The sequence below is a fragment of the Monodelphis domestica genome, chromosome 1, assembly GCF_027887165.1.
Source record: "Monodelphis domestica isolate mMonDom1 chromosome 1, mMonDom1.pri, whole genome shotgun sequence".
Taxonomy (NCBI): Eukaryota; Metazoa; Chordata; class Mammalia; order Didelphimorphia; family Didelphidae; genus Monodelphis; species Monodelphis domestica.
The window spans coordinates 452,676,482-452,698,772 of NC_077227.1; the positions used below are offsets into that span (position 1 = coordinate 452,676,482).

Consider the following 22,291-nt stretch of genomic DNA (forward strand, 5'->3'; position numbering starts at 1 on the left):
GAAAATACACAAAAGAAGACAATGACTCTTAATCCCATAGTTAAATGTCCAATAAAATATGCATTACACGTTGTGTTTGTGGGTGTGTATATGTTAGACTTGATTTAATTTGTATAAGGAACTCTTGGTGAGGAAACTCCCTCTCTACCAAAAGAGATTGGTACCTGCTCTGAAACATACTTAGAGAAATTATTTTTCTAATTGATGTGGAAGATATATTTCCCTTAATTCATTATTTTGTGATGAATCAGTTGTAGTTTTGTTATTGTTTCAATTAGCTTACTAACATAGTCCTTCACGTATATGGTTAAAGAAAAAAAAAACCCAACATATAACATTTAAGTGACTTCTATATACCAAGCCTTGTACTTTTAGGTCAGTTTACTATCAGATTTGGTTCAAACTCACCTGAAAAGAATTAAGTTAAATATCAAAATGTAGGGAAAGACCTCAGATTTGATTCAAATCCAGCACTCTCATTTTACAGAAAAGAAAGCCCAGCCTCAGATTATGAGGAAATGACTTGACTAAGGTCACACAATCAATAGTGGAAGAATCTGTATCTAAACCTAGGTCTCCAGATTTCGGTCTACCATTGTATCATATGTGTTGCTTATCTAACTTTCCCCTCCCCATGCCCCCATGTTCAAGCCCTCTTGAAGCATTCACATTTGACAGACATGGAGAGACAACTTAGTATTAATTTTCTTTCTAATAAATATATATTGATTAGAAGCAATACCCCTAATCCTCCATGCTTCTTTTTCTTATCGTTGTGATGTGTGGCATGCAAAGAGTTAATTTCCACCAACAAAATTCCTTTTTATATTAATATATATTTCATAATTATAGTCACAAATTTCCCTTCTGCTCCAACCCTTCCCTAAAGCCTAGAGCTGACAAAGGAAATAGTTTACATTCTCAAACCTATGCTGACAGTCTAATCCCATTCCTGTATTTCATACTCTCTGCTGTCTCCTGGTCAAAAAACTGGAAAATACTTTCAGTCAGCAGGCTGACACTGCATTCTGTTTCTCTGTGTCCACAAACTCAGGCAGATTCTGAGGGAAGTTTTTGGCACTCACTTGAGAAGGACCAGACCTCTGGAGGGGAAAATTGGAAAAGAGGTCAGGGAAACCTTCCACAGAACACTCTATGTGGGTTAATTAATGGTAATTATAAGTCTTATGCAAAACATTATACTCATGTGACTGCAGCATTTGCTCCAGACCCTCTTTCATTTATCAACTCATGGACCCAGAAAAACTGTATGGGGAGGGCGAAGAGGAGGAGGAAGGAAAAAACATATATCTTTGGAATTGGCCTGCAAGGGAAAAAAAAGAACAGTGACATTAGATAGAAGGTTCAGCACAAGATGCTTCTTTCATAAAAAATGGGAGAAAAGATAGTGAAAATGTTGTCAAATTTGTCAATTCTGTCAAAGAAGATATTATCCCTGGAACGATATCATTCAAAAAACATGATGATCTACTAACAACTGTTGCCCTGGAAAACCTGAAAAATCTAATTCAAAATGTTGTGTTAATATTGGGAGGGTAGTTTATATGAAAAATGTGTAGCTAATAAACTCACTCTCCACCTCTACTTGGATTATTAAAATGGGTCTGCAGGAAATAGTTAGCTATTCCCCCTAAGGTTCTAGGGGTATCTTTGAGGAGTTTCTAATTCTGTTACTCACAAGCCCAGTTTCCTTTCAATATCAATCATCAGCTAAAATGATGATAACAATTAATAATTGTTAGCATTTGAGGACAGCTGGGTAGCTCAATGGATTGAGAGCCAGGCCTAGAGATGGAAGGTCCTAGGTTCAAATCTGGCCTCAGACACTTACCAGCTGTGTGACCCTGGGCAAGTCACTTGAACCCCATTGCCTAGCCCTTACCACTCTTCTGCCTTGTAGCCAATACACAGTAAAGATTTTAAAAAATAATAATAATTGTTAGCATTTGCATAGTGCTTTGAAATTTTTCAAAGTACGTTAATATGACTTTACTGCCCCAATATCAGTTTGATCAGTTGATCTCTCCTCAAAATTAAGGAATACTAATTAGGTTTTACTAAGGGATATTTACTGAGAAAGTATATTAAGAACCTAAGTACAAGAGCAGATAGATGGCTCAGTGGAGTCTAGAAGACCTGGGTTCAAATTTGACATCAGATACTTCCTAGCTGTGTAACCCTAAGAATGTCACTTAACCCCATTTGCCTAGCTCTTGTCCTTCTTCTTTAGAATTGTTACTAGGACAAAAAATCAGGGTTTAAAAACATTTTTTTAAAGAACCTAAATATAAAAACTTTCCAAACTGGGAACCCAGTCTGCCCTACCACCTCTGCCTCTAGAAAGAGTAGATTAGGATTTAAAGTGATGACTACCAATATTCTACCCACTAAATTCACTTCTGGGTGTAGCATAGCCTTTGGATGAGTTGCTTGTCGGACAGTTCCCCAGGGAGTAAGTTAATGCATTGATATTTTCAGTCAAGAAGGTTACTCTTCAAGACTGGTTCCTCAACTTTCTTGGCTGCTATGTCAACCCATATTCTGCTATGGGTTTCAGATGCTGGACCTCTACAGATTCTTCCAACCTTTAAAAAATATCATATTTTTTGTCTGTTCCATTTCTGATGCTCTTTCACCTAAGATGTAGAAAAAAAAGAAACATGACAGAGAAAAGAACAGCACCGTGCATTCACAACCACATGGTAACTGGGTGAGAGAACCTTAGGTCTCTCCACCAATCTGGAAGCCCACAGTATTTCTTCTTTCCTCCTTATTTGAGAATTATAAAGAAAGAAAAAGAGCCTTCATCTGTTCAAGTCTTTTGTCCATACATTCAGTCCCATATCAGTAGCTAATTTTTAAAAGTGTCATTGCTATACAGTAAGACAACAGAATTACTTGGAAGTTCCATATACATGTTCTGAATCATGGATATGGAATGATACCAGACAGCGATTTTTGCATATGCTATAAAGATAGGACTCTCATTATTTGGCATCCTTGTTACAGATGTATTTGTGCTTCTGTAATTGCTCAATATTTACTCAACTCAACATTTATTAAGCATCAAATATATATCAGGCACTATCTTAGATCCTGAAGATATGAAGACAAAATATTCCCTGCCTTCAAGAAGCTTGCATTATATTTGCTGGAGGGAAAGAGAATATATATATATATATATATATATACATATATATATGCAAAATATGCATAAAATAATGTTGAGGGAAAGGACACTCATCCTATATGTAGTCTCTGACTCTTGGACACCAGTAACCCAGACTCAGGCTGGTTTGTATGGGCCCAAGTGGATTAAAAATGTCATCAGCTCCATTCAGTTTTAATGTAGCATATGACTTAAAGGGGAAAAAAAAGAAAGGATGGGAAAGAAAGACAAAAGAAGATAAGGGAAGAAAATAAGCATTTATATAGTACCTACTACGTTCCAAGTGCTGTGCTAAGTGTTTTTTTTCCAAAACAAATATCTCATTTGATCCTCATAACAACCCTGTAGGGTAAGTGCTATTATTATCCCAATTTTATCATTGAGGAAACTGAAACAAGGAGAGGTAGAGTGAATTGCCCAGGGTCATACAGCTAGTTAATGTTGAGGTTAGATTTGACCTCAGGTCTTCCTGACACCCAAGCCCAGAGCTCTATTCACTGTGGCACCAACTGCCTCAAAATCTAGTGAGTGTCCACATATCTTATTTGTCCATATTGATACTTGCTTGTGATAGTCGACAAAAGAATTTGTCAGCAACCATGATAGTTAACAAAAGAAGCATGATCAACTATAAATGCATCTCTGGTCATTTCTCCATACTCTATCTTCTCAACACTTAGGTATCTTATTGGAACTATTAATTGGAACATTTTAATACTGAAATATTTCCAATTATTTCATGTATTTCTCTCCTACATGTACAACTTCTCTAGGGCAGAATCCAAGACCTCTATTCTTTATAACCTTTATTCACACCCAAGTATAGTACTGTGGCTACTCTGGGAAACTCCAGAAAAGAGGATAATTGTCCACTGTTCATTCTTGAATCTTAAGTTTGGGTGCCATCACTGACAGGGTTATCTCTTACTGTACCTTCAGTGTTATAATAAATTTAGTAAATGATAATTGTCCAAATGGGAGTCGTGGGTTATGGCCACAGCTCTACCACAATTGTTCTGTGTGACCTTGAGCAAGTCACTCCACTTCTATCACTTTCATCCTTGATAAAGAGGGGAGGGTAGGACTGTATAATCTCTTAGGGTCTTACCAGTTCTAATGGTCCAGACTTCTCCTATGACTACTATTACCACAAATATTATAAAGATGAATTTTTTAAACAGCAATATAGGGAGGAAATAAAAGTTGAATAAATGATAGATTAAGAAAACACGAGGCACTGATCCAGCAGGTCTGATTTTATGAATAGACTACTCTACCACCCAACACATTTATCAGACCCTCCTGAGATCTTTTTTATGGCTTGCCATGAATCATGGTCATGATACCTTTAAATGGATGATCAATACGATATTTTCCCATAAAATGTTTGGTTTGAAATCCGATTTTAAGTGCATTAGAGTTTTTGTGCACTGAATGGGTGAATGCCATAATAAATTTTCATCAAATATGAAGGAAATATAGCTTAGATTAATTGCCATATTTATTTATGAGTCTATAAAATACATTGTGAAAGTCCTGGCACATTTTTGGGATACCAATTTGAACCTTCAAGAAAGTTAAAAGCATTAAAGGAGACTGGCAGTAGATTTATTATTGGAATGTTTTTAATTGCAGATCCAAGCAGACACAGGTATTAGAATGGCTTTGCCCTTAATGGCTCTGTCTCGTGTGCATTTTTTTCTCTAAAAATGATATACTTCCCAAATTTTTATTGATTCTATGAGATTTATTGTAGATTATCTTGGATTTCATGTGATATCACAAACGATCCCACCTTCCCCTGAGTAGTGGGATTGTAGATGGCCCACCAGAGAGAGTCCCACCTCAGCTCTCATTCACAGCTTTCAAAAGTTGGAGGAAAAAAAAGCTACAAGAGTCTAGGGCAAACACCACAAAACAAGGAAAATATATGTACTGGTTAGAACTGCTTTGAGTTGAGCTGAAGAGCTAAGCATTAAGCAGAAAGATTCTCAAAAAGATGATTAAAGTGTTGGCTTCACAAACTGACTGTTAGTAAGATTGTGTGCAAAATTATACATTTCCTAGAAGCCATTCTGAGCCCAAAATGTAAAAAAAAAAAAAATCAACCACCATGGATACACCATGATTCACATTCATTTGTGGTAAGTTCATGATTCCCCTAATCCACACTTGGGGAATTCTTTCAGCCAAAACTATAACCACAAGAGGGTACATGAGGTCATTGTCCTATTTGGGTACATCTGACCCTAGCTCAAATTCCCAACTCCCACCCCCAAGGGCTATATTTTTGTGTGTATCAACCACTTAAGGGTCCCCATTGATACAAAATCTTTCTTACAGTCTTGGTTCTTAGGTCATATTCACAAACACACACACACACACACACACACACACACACACACACACACACACACACACACAACCAAAATGGAGCATGAAGCAGATAACCTAGGGGATTAGTCTATCCCTCTAGGTAACATAACTCTGTCCCATCTCATTTCGTTCATAGTAATTTTAAAGTTTTAATGTAAGGGATTGTTAAATAGCCCCATATCTCTTCTTTACTTGAAGTTGTATTTTCTTGAAATTCATAAAGCCTTGCAGTTTCCCTTAGAAATATGGCATCATCCAAATGGTAAAACTTAAAGCTGAGTATATACATGTTAATTACTTTCAAAAGAAGCCAGTCTTCTGAGCTGAGTCAAACAACTGCCACTCATTGATTGTTTGACTGAACTAAATAAATTCATGTTTCAAGTAGGTGTCAATTATAGAAACAGACTTCAAGTTGTATTGTGATATTTTCCTTCTAACAAAAGGACATTCCCAAACCCTTGTTAGCCATTCTGTTATCTTCTCCACCTCCATATCTTCGGAGTTTCTCAGACACCAACATGATTTATAAACTCAAAAGGTTGATCAAAACTTAAAATTGTTAGGTAGTGGGGGGAAATGTAATACTTGAAAGTGATAGAAAAACAGATAGGACAAAATCAGAAATATATGGGGAAACATTTAGGGACTAATGAAAAGTTAAGGGGAAAGAGAGAAAAACACTATATACAGTGACTATGATTGATAAGGAAAACCATGTCAAATACAATTATATTAAAAAGTTTTGTACCTGGATAAAAGATGAGAAAAGGCATCTCAATTTTTCCCCCTGAAGAGATAAAGGACATTACTTATGGAATTTTGCAGGTGCTATAAGTTGCTTTCACTATATTGGACAAGTTTTCTTTGGCAAAGCAGAATTATCACTACAAGGAATGGGAAGAGGGTAGAGAAGTTATATGTAGAAATGATTATAATGTAAAAACAAAAGGCCTCAAGGCTAGCAAATATGGTAGAAAAGAAGGCCCAGACATTCCTCCCTGAAGTGTGCATAGTCTGATCCTAACACAAGTACAAATTCAAGAAGTAAGCTTGGAAAAATGAGTAATCAAACAAAAGGCTACCACTATAAAGAGCTATTATGACGACAAGACCCAGAAGATGTTCCAAATATCTTCCAAAATATCTGAAAGAAAAAATACAGCTGGGTTGCAAGTTTAGTTTTTTAGGAAAAAATGAAGTGAGTTTTTTTTTTTAGTTTAAAAATATTTTATATATGAAATGAAAGACCTAGAGGAAAGAATTGGAGAGAAAATAAAAGTTATGGAAGAAAGATTTGAGAATAACAACTCAGCCATAGAGGGCTAAAGCTTTACATAGGAAAATTAAAATGGGTCAAATACAGGATAAGGACTCTATGAGGGAATAAGAAATATTTAAAATAAATTCAAAACACTGTAAAATAGAATAAAATATAAGATGTCTCATATGGGAAAAAATTGACCTAGAAAATAGGTCAACGAGCAGTTCTTTAAGACTCATTGGACTAAATGAAAGCTATAACTTTTAAAATAATATAGATATCACATTTCAATAGATAATGAAAGAAAACTGCTTAGTTCCCTCAGAACCAAAAAGCAAAGTGAAAATAGAAAAATGTCATAGATTATCTTCTGAAAAAGTTTCCCAAAAATAAAATAAAATCTCAGAAACCTTATAGTCAAAATCTAGAATGTCCAGGTCACTGAAAAAAAAATTATATGCAGCTATAAAGAAATCATTCAAATACTATGTAGCCATATTCAAGATCAGAAATATTTAGCAGCCACCATCAAAAAGAAACATTGAACTTAGTATATGATATACCAAAAAGTAAAAGAAACAGATTTATAACCAAGAATAATTGGCACGGAAAAAAACTGAGTATAATCCCATGGAGGAAGGAGGAAGGATATGGTTCTTTAATGATACAGAGTACTTCTATGTATTACTGATAAAAATGCCATAACTGAGTAGAAATTTAAAATATACAGAAATCCAGAGAAACCTAAAATGGGAAATATGAGCAATCATAAGAAAATATGAATGAAGTGTTTACATTGTAATGAGAAAGATGATACATGTGTCTCTCATAAACCTCATAAACCATAAAATACTATCTGATGGTTATAGAGAGAGTCAAATAAGCAGGGGACCTGGAAGTAATTTTGTTACATTTTGATGATATTAAAAGAATAAGGAGGGTGTCAAGGAATATATTGTGTGTGGCAAGGTAGGTGGGGGGGAGAGATGGACTAGAAGGGGAGATGTCAGAGTATATAAGTAAAAGATTATACAAATGAGGGGAAAGGTGTGGGACAAATGGATGATATTTGAATTTTACTTCCATCCAAATTTATCAAAGAAAGGAATAACACAAACGCAAATATGTGCAAAATACATTTCATCAATCACAAAAACATGGTGAGGGGAGAGGGAGATTCAAGGATAAATTAGTCATCATCAAAACAAACTATTAAGGATGGATTGAAAAGTGTTTTAAAAGGAAAGAAAAGAAGAAAGATCTGTGATTATGCTTAGGGTGAAGAAAAGAGGACAGGAGAGTAGAAGTAGAATTAATTATATAAAATTTTTAAAGTTTTTGCTCAAATAAAACCAAAGGTAAAATTAGAAAGGAAATATAAGGCTACGAATGGATATTTGCAACACATATCTCTGAAAAGGGTCTCATTTATAAGATATATAAACAACTTATTCAAACTTATAAAAATAAGTGATTTTCCCTAATTGAAAAAGGGTCAAAAGATAAGGAACAGGAACATTTTAAAGGAAGAAACCCAAGCTATCAGTAGCCATATGAAAAAAAAATGTTCCAAATCAATAATAACCAGAAATAATTACAAATGCAGATTAAAGTATTTATAAAATTCTATTTCACTTCCATCAGATTGGCAAAGTTGACAAAAAAAAGGAAAATGACAAATGTTGGAGGGATTGCAGGGAAATAGGCATATTAATGCCTATTTATGGAGTTGTGAGTTGAACTAGCTATTCTGAACTAGCTATAAAATGATTTGGAACTATGCCCTGTCCCTCAAAGCACAAAATCCTGTATGCCTTTAGCCCAGAAATATCACTACTCTATCTGCACTCCAACGAGAGCAAAGAAAGAATAAAAGTCCCAAATATATGAAAATATTTGTAGTAGCTCTTTTTGTGTTGTTAAGAACTAGAAAACTAAGGTGATGCTCATCAGTTAGGGAATGTCTTAATCAATTATGGCATTTGGATGTAATGGAATATTTTTATACTATAAGAAATTATGAGGGGGACAGTTTCAGTGAAATCTTTGAAAACTTTATGAACTGAGAACAAAGTGAGCAGAACCAGAAGAAAAATTTATACAATAATAACATTATAAAGATAGACAGCTTGCAAAGACTTAAGAATTCTAAACAGCATGTTAACCCACTATGATTCAAAGGATCCATGATAAAGCAAGTAATTCACTTCCTGATGGAGAAGTGTAAGGTGATATATATTTTGACATGGTCAATATGAAAATGTATTTGGCTTAACTTTGCATATTTATTACAAGGGTCTTGTTTTTCTTTTTTTTTTTCAGTGTTGGAAGGTAGAGAGTAAATTAAAAAAAATTTGCTAATTAAAAAATAATTAAAAGAAAAATATCAATACAACTAAAGTTTTAAAAAATCACATACTCCAAAATGATATGGGTATTTTTTTCTTTTTGGTAAGCAAATGTACATGACTTTGAACTTTCTAATATGTCTAGTGTTTGGAAAATGGTTGAATAATTCACTACCTATCAACCTGATAAATTAAATTATAGCACCTTAAGAAATTACAATCAAATCAGCTTTAGTTCAAGTCCTGTCTCAGACATGTACTGGAAATGTGATCATGAGCAAGTCATTTAACCTATTCAGTGCCCCCAGACAATTCTCTAATAGTAGAACTTAAAGAGGCATTGCAGATTTGCATAGATATAAAGAATATACCCTCCCAGAATTCTGTATGTGAATCATAAGTAAGAACCCCCTTCTCCACACAAAAGAAAAATAAAGAAATGAGAATGACAATTGAAACAAAACCTAAGGGAAAATGTAGGGGACAAAACAAAGGGCTATGGTAGGAATCAGTACATTTTTGTTAGTATTTTGTTAAAATTGATGTTTTCCAGAACTTTTAAAAAAGAAACTATAAATAACTTGGAGACCATATTTTTATGTATCTTATTTTTGTTGTGCTTTTTTTACTTTGTTTATTTGAATATCTATTTTTGCAGATGTTATTAAGAATGTGAACATCTTCCCCTTCCACCTCTCAAAAACAGAAAACAGTACTTTGTTTTCAAAATGTCTCCTGGACTTTTTCTTTCTCACAATTTCTGTTTCAAGAGATCCTACCTTGTGAGGGTTTGTCTTTGATTGGCAAGCTCCCATATTTAACTTCAGGCTCAGGAACACTTTGGTTACACCAAGACACTCAATATTATATTTCATATTATTCTTTGCCCTGACATTAATTCTGCCTTTCTAATTCCCACCTTTATGAGGAGTAACTACATAATATTACTCTGAGGTTAATGCCATCCTCTTTCATTCCTGATAAGAACCGTGTTGTTGATATCTATTCATGTAAGGAAGGTATCTACCGCCTTTCACAATGAGACATCATGTACACTACTTCAGTCAAAACAATTAGTGTTCTTTCTGGCTTTATCCACTTAGACCTGTGGTGACTGATCAGTATAAATTATGTATGTGTCTGGCCAGCTGCACTTGTTCACTCATGCATAGAGTTAAAGACATTTCATTTTTCTCAGTTCCAAAACATCATCATGAAAAAAAAAAATCCATACTTCAAAATACAAACACCATTGGTTTTCAACTGTATACTAACAGATTCATCTATTTGATATGTAATTTGGTTTTGATTTGTAGAGTTCTGCCTGTAAATATTTTCTTTATGTTTTTAATGAATAAATGACTAAAAACCCTCCCTAAAAAATATGGTTTATTTCTTTTATATCTACTGATAATAGAGCCGGAAGGAACCTCAAAGGTCATCTAGCACATTCTCTTCATTTTACAGATGTTAACTGAGGTCTAGATAGGGTAAGTACTTGCCCAAGGCCACATAACTGGTAAGCAGCTGGGCCAGGATCCAGTGTGAGGTCCTCTGAAACTAAAACCACTTCTCTTGCCTCTTTACTGGAGCTCTTTCCACTGCACCTCCCAAATTTACTCCTGTACTCATCCAGGCTTCCAATATATTTAAGCTATGCAGTAAGAAATGCAAATATATAATGGGAATTATAATTCTCCACATCTATCTCTTCTCCATTTGTTATAGGGAACATCTTGGGGAAATGGTTCTGTTTCCAAAAAGAACAGAGAAACTTATATAGTTCTAGTCTTTTCTTTTTAACCCTTACCTTTCCTCTTAGAATCAATATTGTGTATTGTTCCAAGGCAAAAGAGCAGTAAGGGCTAGGCAGTGGTGGTTCAGCAACTTGCCCAGGGTCACACAGCTAGGAAGTATCTAGAGGCTGGTACTCTATCCACTGAGCCACCTAGCTGCACTCACATAATTTTATTCTTGATAGAACTAAATAGAGTTTCAGTGAAATTGCTTGTTAAATATAATGTTCTTTGTGTGTTCACCAAAGCTATTATTCTTTATCAACTAACTCATCAATGAACAATGCAATTCACAGTGCTGTGGCAGTATGAGATGAAACCATGACTGAGGAACAGGGTTTTTTGTGTGCAGTCCAGACAATTTGGAACAAATTTTGTAGTGGCATTCAACAAAGCTCCATTGACCTTCTATTTCCAAAGTGCACTGATCCATTTGCACATGCCTTGTGCCTCATAGACAATATCATCATGACTGCTTTCAGTTTTGTTAAGACTGAAGAAAAGTAATTCAAACAGTAGGAGCATGTCATAAAACCAAAAAACAAAAATCCTCAAGGCTTCTAAGTAGAATATAAAAATAGTTAATAGGAACAGAGTTAAAAGGTCCAGGTGGGAGTAAAAGAGGGAAGTGTCTATGATCCCATGTTTGCTGTGGTTGTGTATTTCCTCCAGGAAAAAATACTGCACAAAGATCCCTAAAGACCAGCAGGAAGCCAGGCATCAGGTGATTGACAGGACTTAAATGGCATACACTAAACTACAGGCCCCAAACCATTGAGGGATTTTCCAACTGCTATCAATGGAGAAAAAAAAAAGTTTTAAAATAAAATGAATTTTTGAAAAGAAAAAGTTTCCCATTCTCTCCATGAAAGAAAAAGCACTGAGCTTCCTTCATGCTCTCCCTCCAACTCACAGCTTAATCTATTACTGAGTTTTCTATAAAAACTGTGTTTTTGCTTTTCTCCAGCCTAACAAGAGGCTGAATTTACCAGACATTCATACCTCAGAGAGATCTTATGAATCAGTTCAGAATCAATAAAGCCTGTAAAAGATCTCCCTCACAAACATTTCCCCCTAATATTTTATATTCTTTTTTTCTGTTTTCATGTCATTCTCTCTCTCTCTCTCTCTCTCTCTCTCTCTCTCTCTCTCTCTCTCTCTCTCTCTCTCTCTCTCTTTTGGTCTCTAAGAATGAATGAGTAATCAAACTTCCTGAGCCAACTATTCCTATCTAATTTTATTACTTTATAATTGATGTCCCTTCCCTCTGGAAATGTTTGCAATTAATTAATTAGTGGTAATCTCACCTCTGGGAGTAACTTAATGTATTCTTTACAAGTCTTGTCTTTTTTTTTTTTTAGCAATAGCTCAGATATATAGAAGTTACAAATAACTTGATGGCAAAGGGGAGTGGCTTTGGGGTACAATATTAAAGGGTTTTTTCTCCAAGTGTATATTCATCATGGGCAAGAAGGGCTGGGGTTTCTTCCTTCTGTGTCCAACAGAATAGGAAGTATGAAGCACTGTTTAGTATGTTAATCTTTATAAAGAAGCACTTTCATTAATCATCATTATTGTAATTTCTTCACCGATGGAGGAGGAAGGGGAAAAAGAAGAGGAGGAGGAGGAGGAAGACGACGACGACGATGAGACGAAGAAGAAGGAGGAGGAGGAGGAGGAGGAGAAAACTATCCAGAAATAGAGACAGTATTCTGTTTGTTTTTTTAATCATCTGCACTTCAACTCAAATCATAAGTATAGAAATCCTCAGTTTGACTAGACTAAAAGAAGTAAAGAGTAAATTAGAATTATTCTGCAGCAGGGGAGTGCGGAATGGAATAATTCTTGGAGTCTCTGTGACGATGCCTGGCACTTAGTAGATACTTAAATGTTTGTTGACTAAATAGTTTTACAGGAAATGCCAAGCTCTTGATTCTCTGCTACTACCTGGAGGCAGTTTAAAAGGACAAAAGGAAAATTGCAATCGAATGCCTTTGGGTCTGCCCTGGGCCATCCTGCCCGTTGGCATTGCGTATCTCACTTTAGTTCCAAGGCTTGTAAAGATGGCAGGCTGGTAGAACCATGGGTTAATGTTTATCCCAAGCCGATATTCCAAACGGTATATTTTAAGTCAATATGAAAAAAGGACTTCATCCCCAGGTGTCGTTCCCTCATAACCAAAAAGCTGTTATTCTTCTGAGTAACCAGGAAGCAGTCGTGTGGATGGATAAATGAACTGGTGAGGGGAGACATAGTTTAGACATTAGTAAAGAAATCGAGAGAAGTTGAAAGAATCTTTCGCTTTGGTTCTCTCTCCCAGCCTGAGCAGGGAGAACTACTAGGACTTAACTCCTCAGCCCAGAAGAAGGCTTTAGGTATCTGGGAGGTGGAGGTCGAAGATTAGAGAATCTTCCTCCGAGCTGAGGAAGTCTGGCTCCATTGGGGATCTCGGCCCAAGACAAACAGCCTCCGGGTCTCCTCCACTCTAGACAATGGGGACAAAGATTTAGTAAGAGTGGTGGATGGATCGCCCCGTCCGGCATTTCAATAGGGTACAGACCCTCCCCCCTTACCCCTGTCCCGCCCAAGTCCCCCTTCTTTGGCGACACTCCCTTTTAGACCTTCTCGGTGATTCGGTAACAGTATCTCTACTGACCCCTCCGGGCCCCCAGCCCTTTCTCCAGGCCGCGAAGAGTGTAAACTCCAACGCCCTTTCGGCGCAGCCAGGTCCCCGCTCCAGCGTGGCTCGCCAGCGCCACCCCCAGCGGAATGAAGCTTCTGCAACCCTGCGCTGGGCTCAACATCCTTAGCTCTTTCAACCCCTCTGCCCAGGAGCGGAGCATTGCATTTGATGAGACTGGAGTTTGGGTTCCGGGATTATGCCTGCATTCCGGGAGGGAGGGGAGGAGAACGGGAAAAGGTAGGGACCAGCCCTTTTGGGTAAGTCCCCTAGGCACTCTGAAGTATTCATCTCATAGGCTTGGTCTCAATCCTAAATATGGGGCTTCCTCCCTTCTCCAGATCACCGGAGAGATTCTTATTCTTGGGTTTCCTAAAGTCCGCCCCATCCGGCGGAGACCCTAGCTTCTGACCTCTCCTGCGCCTCCGCCCCCTCCCGAACACTGCCGTTCGCCCCGCCCCAGGGCTGACAGAGAGTGGCGGAAGGGTCATACTCGGTATGTAGCCTAGGGTAGCTAGAAAAAGCTCTGAGCTTGGGGGTGAAAGATGGGTGAAAGAAGCAAAGTGAGACTCGGGGAAACTGAGGGACCAGAGACACAAAGACAAAGAACTAGAAATAATCATCAAACCAGAAGAAAGTGGCGAGGTGGGGTGTCAAGGGGCAAGGGTAGGTTTAGGCATACTGACACTGAGCTTTTGGATTTAGATCAGTACTCTCCACCGACCTTGTGAGGAGAACAAACTTATTGCAGGAATAAAAATGCCCATTCGCCCAGGGAATGCGAGGGAGGGGGGAGGAGGGAGAGTTGGAGTCTTCTCCCCGGAGCTTCCCTGCCCTTCCTACCTGCTTTCTTCCAGGCATTCTGCCAGCTTTCTCCCACCCTGCTCCCTCCACCTCCTCCCCTTTCTCGCCTCTTTCTTCACCTCCGTTTATTTCTTTTCCTTTCTCTCTCCCTTTCTTTTCTTTCCACCTTGCTGTTCTCTTCTCGTCTCCTACTTTTCATTCTTCCCTTTCTCTTTTCCTTTTTCTTTTTTGGCATCCTCTATAGCCTTTTTTTTTCTTTCCGACTCCTTCGTTTTTTTCTCTTTTCACCCCCTCTCTGTCTCCCTCCTCTCCAATCCCGCGCGCTGCTTCTCTCTTTCCTTTTTGCTTCTCTCCCTTTGAGAAGCTTTGGGGAGATCGGGAGTTCCCATCGCTCCTGGCCAGTTGAGTAGGGCTGGTGTAATTTTTCTCCACTTCTCAAATTTAATTTGGAGTGACTGAGTGTGCGTGTGCGTATGTGCGCGTGTGTGCTTAAGACGAGAAAGAAAAAGACCAACCGCAGAGGCAGGCCGGTCGGTGTCTTTGGCGTGCTTCTCAGCACAACAGTACAACAACACGAAACAAGTATCGGAGGCTGTGCGAGCGGCCGGTGCGTGCCACGATTGGCACAGCCAGCTGTCCCCGGCTCCCGCCGCCCCGGGATTACCGTGACGTCACTTTGCTACTCTTCCCACGGAGGACTGCGAAACAACTCAGGAGCAGAAAATAATCTGGCTTGCCACCCTCCCTAAACCTCCCAGTCTGGCGCCTTTTTGAACTCTCTTTGGCCCCCTTGCTCATCCATGGGGCAATTGGGTCTCTTTAACCCGGGAGGCGGAGGGCAACCCTTAAGAGCGCTGGCCCAGTCGCCGGAGAACCAGCCGGCGGCTCCCCTCCAGGCCCCTCCTATCCCTCGCTCTCCTCTAGCTGGGCCAAGGAGGCCGCTCCGAGAACCAGTGCGCGTCTAAGGAGAGCACAATCCTCTGGTCCTTCGTAGGATTTGCAGGGCTCAGCCCGAAAACCAGCCTATGCTGCGGGAAAAGGCCAAAAAAAAAACAAAATAAAACAGCACCGAAGAAGCCACCATGTCCTTCTCTCAGTTTGGATACCCGTATAACAGTGCTTCTCAGGTAAGCCCAAGAGCCGCAGCCCCTGGAGGTGCCTAGACGCTTAGGCACCTCTCCCCAGGCTGTGTGGCCCAGACCGGTCTCTGAGGCTTCTGATCTGGGTGTGTTCATGTGCGTCTGTGTATGTGTGTATACACACACGTGTCTGTGTATGCGATCCCTCCTCCCTCAGCTTCTGCCGCTCTGTTGGAAGGAACAGGGTCCTGCCAGCACTGCCCTGACCTACCCTGACCTGCCTTCCCACGCCCACTCCTCTTCTACTGTCTCTCAGACTCTTCTGTCTGATGAGAAATCTGGGCACCCTGTTTATGGATTTGTGGTTTGGTTTACTTTCCTCCTTGTCTCTAGGTTTTGGCATGTCCTTAGAAATCATAAAACCCATAAAAGAGAAAACTAGAAGAGACCATGGAATCCAGAATGTTAGATCTGAGAGGGAGTTTAGAAGTCATTCTGCCCAGTCCCCTTACTTTACACAGGAGGAAACTAAGGCACTGTAACTTGTATAAGATCATACAGCAAGATCATGTTAAAGAGCCTACCAGAACTTATCTCTTGCTTGCTTGTTCAGTGCTTTTCCATGTTTTTGGTCCTTTCTTCTTAGAAGCCAAAGTTATTCACCTATCACTTTCCTATTCATGGTGTTTTTCTCCCTAAACTATATTCTATTGGATAGGTTTTGGATAGGTTTGAGGGGCTGTTATGCTCCCCCCAAACTACTCTGGACTGGACACTAATTGTTCAAGTATAGATGGAGAAAGAAGTGTCCCAGCTCAGAGCGCAGTGTAGTTCCCCCAACTTCCTGGACTTAACCTTTGTAACCTAAATGGAGTGTAATATATGCCATCCATAGATTCTTTCCCTGTTTCTCCCTTCTGCACATGACAGGTGTCATATTAAGTGTGTATCAGATGGAGGGATGGAGTTGAGAGAGCTGACTCTCAAATCTGCAGTGAGACCTAGGTTTTTAAAGTTGGTTCCCTTGACACAGTTGACAGAGGATCCCAGACCTTTCCTACCCTGCCTCTTTCCCTTTCATATCCTCCACAGTTCTTGGTTCCAGCCAACTCCAGCACCACTTGCTGTGAATCGGCTCCTCGCTCAGCCTCAGTACCAGATGGATCCACTGGCTCGACCCAGGCCTCGGCTCTCTGCTGCCAGCCTTACGACAACCGACTCCTGGGCAGTGCGCGCCCAGAGCTCGGCACAGCCCTAGGAGTTTACGGCTCTCCTTATGCTGCAGCGGCTGCGGCTGCTGCCGCAGCTTCTTCTCATGGTTACTCCAGCTACCTGCCCTACAGCTCAGAGCCTCAGGCTCTCTACAGCGCTCTGGTAAATACTGCCTCCTGCCCTACTGCCCAACCTACCCCATCCCCTCTGCTAACTGCTTCCTCCCTCCGCCTTTAAGAACTCAGGTTAGGTTAGGGAGGGACTGTAGCAGGTAGTAAAATCCAATTAAGGCAGAGAGAAATGCTGTGTGCTCAGCAGGGCACAGGTGTGAAGGGAGAGAAGTATGTCCCAGAAAGATGGCTCATCCCTAGAAGAAGAAGGAAGTGGGGTCCCAGAAGGAATGGGATCACTTTATAGTTATACTTTTTTCTCTCCAACATCCACCCAATTCCTAGATCATTCTGATCCACAGAACTAAATACTGCTTCTCTTTACAGAACCCTCAATATGAACTCAAAGATACCACGGGCAGCTTCCCAGCCGGGCTGGCACAGCCTGGCACCTACTATCCCTATGAACCATCCCTGGGGCAGTATCAGTATGAGAGGTAAGATCCAGAGGTCACCACATCTGTAGTCCCAACTTTTGTCAAAAATGACTTCCTTTCGTTCATTCTTCTACCAATTTGAACTGAGTTGGAGGCCCCAAAGGGAGGATGTAAAGTGGATAGAAGAGGGAAGGAGATCGAGATTGGGGAAGAAGGAGTACAGGGATAAGATGGGGAAGGCAGCCAGGTAAGAAAATGGTGGTGGGGGGGTGGCAGACATAAATAGAAGGATGAGTAGAGAGACCATAAAGGAATGGGGAGAGAGATTTTATATATTTTAAATATATGTATATATGAAGAAAGGGGAAGGAGAAGGGCTGTATGAATAGGAAGGTGGGGAAAGGAAGGATGGGAAAAGAGGATGAAGGAAGGAGATAGGAGGGATGAAAGTGGGGACAAAGGAAGGAGAAGAGGTGGAATTCACATATAGTGAATGTTAATTTCACTCCTCCACCTCTCCTTTCTTTCCTAGACTTTGCTTAGAGAGTGAGAGGAGTCTAATTGTAGCTCCCTATACCACATACATTATGCTTAGCTAGCTTTCCCCTTTGCCCTTGCATCTCCACCCCAAAATGCGTCTTTCCCTGGAATGTCTTTATATCTTGGTGACAGGTACAGCTCTGTGGACTTCAGTGGCTCAGCCAGGCGCAAGAATGCCACCAGAGAAACTACTAGTACTCTGAAGGCCTGGTTATATGAGCATCGAAAGAATCCATACCCCACCAAGGGTGAGAAAATCATGTTAGCCATTATCACCAAGATGACTCTCACCCAAGTCTCTACCTGGTTTGCCAATGCTCGGAGACGACTCAAGAAGGAAAACAAGATGACTTGGTCTCCCAAGAACAAGGCAGGGGAAGAGAGAAAGGAAGAGAGGAGGGGAGAAGAAGACAGTTATGGAGCAAATGAAGACAAAGGTAAGATGATGGAAAGAAATGAGCATTGTCTTAGAGGGGTGCCCATCTAGAGTTCTTGGGAGACCAAGATAAATTACCTCCCAAAAGCAGAGTGAGAAATTGGGATTAAGGTCCTGGGAGCAATAGAGATGTCTGAGAGAGGGATTTTTTATTGCAAACAGCCTGCAGTTCCCATTTTGTAAATGATCTAAATCCAAATATGGTCATCAGCCCTGGAATCTTGCACCTGAAAGCTTCTTTCCCACAGGCACTTCCCCAAATTGAGGCCTTTGGCTTTTCTCACCTGTGGCTGGTTTATTGCAGATCCAAAAATCTGCAAGGAGGCCAAGCAGCTAAGACTAAGTGACCTGGAAGACTTAGAGGAAGAAGAGGAAGACGAAGAGGAAGACGAAACGGAAACAGAAGACCACGGTAGAAGGAACACTGCTGACAAACTGGAGAGGCTAGGGAAGGTTGAACAGTTGGAGCTACCAACCAATTTCGAGGCTTCCCAGTCTGAGCTTGAGAAAGAAGCCCGTAGCCTCAAGCAACAAGTATCTCCCCCTGGATTTCCTTGCAATAACCTTCCCTGCTCCCGGAGATCAGACTTCTTGGAAGCTTGGATGGGACCAGCAGGCCAGAATCACTGTGGGCCCATTGAAAAGCCCCGGATCTGGTCCCTGGCTCACACAGCTGGGGCCAGTGTCCCTAGTGTCCTAGCAAGAGAATCCCAGGTCCAGGCAGGGCCCCGGAGCCCTCATCACCTGCAGACCCTCGGGAGACTCTCCTCTTTGGGCCAAGGCTGTGAAGCAACAATCAGAGCTGACTCAAGGGCCCAGGTCAGCAGCACCTTGCTAGAGGAGCGGCCCCCTGCAGCCAAGATCTTTAGAAATTCTACTTTCAACCTGCAGCCTTTGCAACTGAACTGCACTTCTTACCCTGGGCTGGGAGAGCCCTGCCAATATGCATCTGGAGCAGAAGGTAGTGGGACCCTGACTGTGCTGTCTGCTGGGAAAGTATTCCTGGAATGCTTAAACTTTCACAGCCCACCTCCCCACTCTTTCCCTTCTAACCCTTAGGGCAAGAGGCAGACTTTTACTTATTTGAGAGCCTTTAGCACTTACAAACCAGTCCTTTCTCTAATTGCCTGAGGGTAAACCCTTGGTTCTTAAGGTCAGCCACCCAGTTACTCTTCTCAGGTCCGGGGGAGGAGAAGGAGGAGGAGGACTTTCCTGGCCCATCTATCCCGAAGCTGAATTGTCTGGCACCCAAGAGCAGAGTTATATGGGGGCCCTTGGGAGTCAGGCCCTCCTTCCCCCTTAGAGCCAAGAACCTGGCAGGGGAAAGGAGCAGTTAGAAAGTACCAAGTGTGCGATCCCAAATTACTGACACTCTGTGGTGTCTGTATACAGGGTTTGCACAGCCTGAGGAAGGGTAGTCAGAGGCCACTGAGCTCTGGGAAGTTTGCCTAGGAAGGCACACTGTAAAAGCCAATGCTCAAAAACTATTTTTTAGGGTACTGTTTAGGTGCTGAGTTAGACACCAGAACCCCTTTGCTTACTTCCCTGGTCTTCTAGGCTCTACTTATCATAGAGTTGGAAAGAAGGAGCCTGAGGGGTCTACACAGATGCTTTCAATAAGGAAACTGAGGCTCTGAAAAATGAAGTGTCTTACATCAGGTTACAATGGAAGTATAAGCAGTGCAGTCCCTATTTCAACCCAGGTCCTTTGGTTCCAAACCCAGGGCTCGCTCTTCCAACCCTTTCCCATTGACACCTGAGGGAGTGTAGACTCATCTGACTGAAATGCATTTGTGACAGCCCAGGCTAGTCGGGTTAGAAAACTGAGGTAGTAATGGAGAACAGGAAAGTCTCTTCTGATGCCTCTGTATTTGCCCTTCTCTCTTGTTTTAGGATTTTATTACATGTCTAGCTGATGCTTGAGTTTGGTGAACTCTTTCACTGGGAATATGGATAGCTGAGACTGACTGGAATTTCTTAAATAGAAATGAGTTTTACCTCCCAAAGCGGCCCTTCTCTGAGGAGCACAGTCGGGAGTAATTGCAGTCGAGCAATTTCTCCCAGGACCATTCTGGTAAATGAGTTTAGGACAGACAAGTATCCAGTTAACTGGGTCCAAAGCCATCCTTGTAGGAAGCCAATCCTCTCCAGACTTCTTTTTTGTTTTCAATGTGGCCATTACTTTTCATTCCCAAGAAACCAGGTACCGTGGCCTTGACTTGGGTAATTTCCGCAGATTTGACCTGGTGCCCTTCCCGAGTCCCATCCTCCCTCCGAGTTTAAGGAGGCCTGCCTTGCCTGAGCCACTTGCCTCGGGTTTTAATCACTCTGTCCTTTCTCAGCAGGTTAGCGCAAGAGTTGAGATTTGACGGAGAACCTTGGGAGCAGTTCCGTTTACCAAAGTGCGCCCCTAAGCAAGCCCAGAGAGTAAGACTCGCCAAAGGCAGGTTTCTCTGCCCCACAGACAGATGGACTAGTAAGCTGTGGCTAGCTTCTCTCAGTCCTTCCACCGAGAGCTGGGAGCAGCCTGTAAATACACAGCTTTCCGAATAAATGAAGAGACCTGGAAGCATTTGGAAGGAGAGCAAAGATAGGATTGAGCAAGGTGGTCTCAAGCACGCGACCGTCTGTTTCTCAAAGGGGGAAGAAGAAGCGGTCTCCTTTTCCCTCCTTCCTCCTTCCCGGTGTCAATCACAGTTTAAGCGCACCCAGACTCGCAATCCCCCAGAACACTATCTTCCTTTCACTGACAGTGGTCAACTAGCCCGCCCTCACCAGGCAGATCTTAAAGTTCTCCACTTCTTGGATTCACAGAAACAAACACAGAAGCCCATTTGCTTTTTCTTTGGTAAAATAAGTTTACGAACTCCTCAGCCTGGGCCTTGGGAAGCAGGAAGAGGGGCGGTTTCCAGTTAAGGGATCCCCAACCAGGGTGAGCTTGAATCAGATTCTGCTTCTCAAAGCCAAATGGGAGAGTCTCCACTTGTCCCTTCATACCCTAGAAGGAGGGAAAAGGAGACGCAGGAGGGGCCCTTATGGAGTTAAAACTCTGCTTCGACCACCAGGGAATCTGCTGGTTCCATCCGACCTAGCTGCCCGCGGCGTTCCTCTTGCGCCCTCCCCTCCCGCGCTCCCCCTCGCCCTCCATCCACCTCGGGAACTGAGCTCAGCTGAGCCAAACATTCTGAGTGGCAGCCAAGGGAGGAGCAGGGCTGGCTTAGTGGGTCAGCGTCCTCCAGGAGCCAGGAACCCGGCTCTGCGAGAGGGGAGGGAAATGTAAAGAGCGAAGCAGGAGCTCAGCATTGTTTCTGTTTAATGGTGTGGCAGCAAACATTTTCTGTTCGTCCTAATAAACGGAGAGGGGGCGAGTGAAGAAAGAAGCTTTGTCCCCTTTTCCAGAACCATGAACACGCAGTTGCTTCAATTAACAATGAGGGTTAATGAAAGCGTCGGCCTGCAGGACCTGCTTGACATCAGCTCTCCTTTTGGTCCTCGGGTCACAGACAACCTTTGAGGCCCATAGATTAGCTGACATTCTGTTGTGATGAGTGAGAGAGATCACTCTACCAAAAAAAAAAAATCGGGAAAGGAACCTGGAGGGGAGGGCCCCGGGCAAGCTTGGAAGGACGTGCTTTAGTCTCTCTCAGAGAGTGGGAAGTTGGGGCAGAGAGAGAGTAGTCGTAAAAGGGAGGGATTCGGTCACAAGAAGTTGGGGCGGGATGCGGCGGGGAGCTAGGGGTTTGCCTTCCAGCTCCGAAAGTTTAAAATGGGTTGAAAGGACTTTTCCTGTTGTGGTTTCATTTATTTGCGCAATTTTCTTTTCAATCTCTCCGGGGCGTTACGCACTGCCCTGTCCTCTTTCACCCTACGGAATCCACCGAAGTCTTGAGTTTGGGAAATGATCCCGAGGTAGGAGAACACAACTACTGCAGATATTAGAGAAGATTCTGGATAGGCTCTGGAGTTCACTTTTTATCTCTTGTTTCCTCTTTACCTTCCTCCTTCTTACCTTCCTTTTT

General features: G+C 41.4%; 1 protein-coding gene across 2 annotated transcripts; it reads left to right on the forward strand.

Annotated features, from left to right (window-relative positions):
- The first annotated feature begins 13,809 nt into the window (after positions 1-13,809).
- Positions 13,810-21,680, forward strand: IRX6 (iroquois homeobox 6). Of its 2 annotated transcripts, none has more exons than XM_001372917.5 (6): positions 13,810-15,585; positions 16,630-16,911; positions 17,247-17,356; positions 17,969-18,273; positions 18,577-19,233; positions 20,618-21,680. In XM_001372917.5, exons 1-6 carry the CDS (start codon positions 15,541-15,543, stop codon positions 20,620-20,622), a joined length of 1,404 nt encoding a protein of 467 aa, XP_001372954.3. In that variant the 5' UTR covers positions 13,810-15,540; the 3' UTR covers positions 20,623-21,680. The 2 variants fall into 2 exon arrangements, with proteins under 2 accessions (XP_001372954.3, XP_007474937.1); XM_007474875.3 differs by having other exon boundaries at positions 13,811-15,585; positions 20,615-21,680.
- The last annotated feature ends 611 nt before the right edge of the window (positions 21,681-22,291 follow it).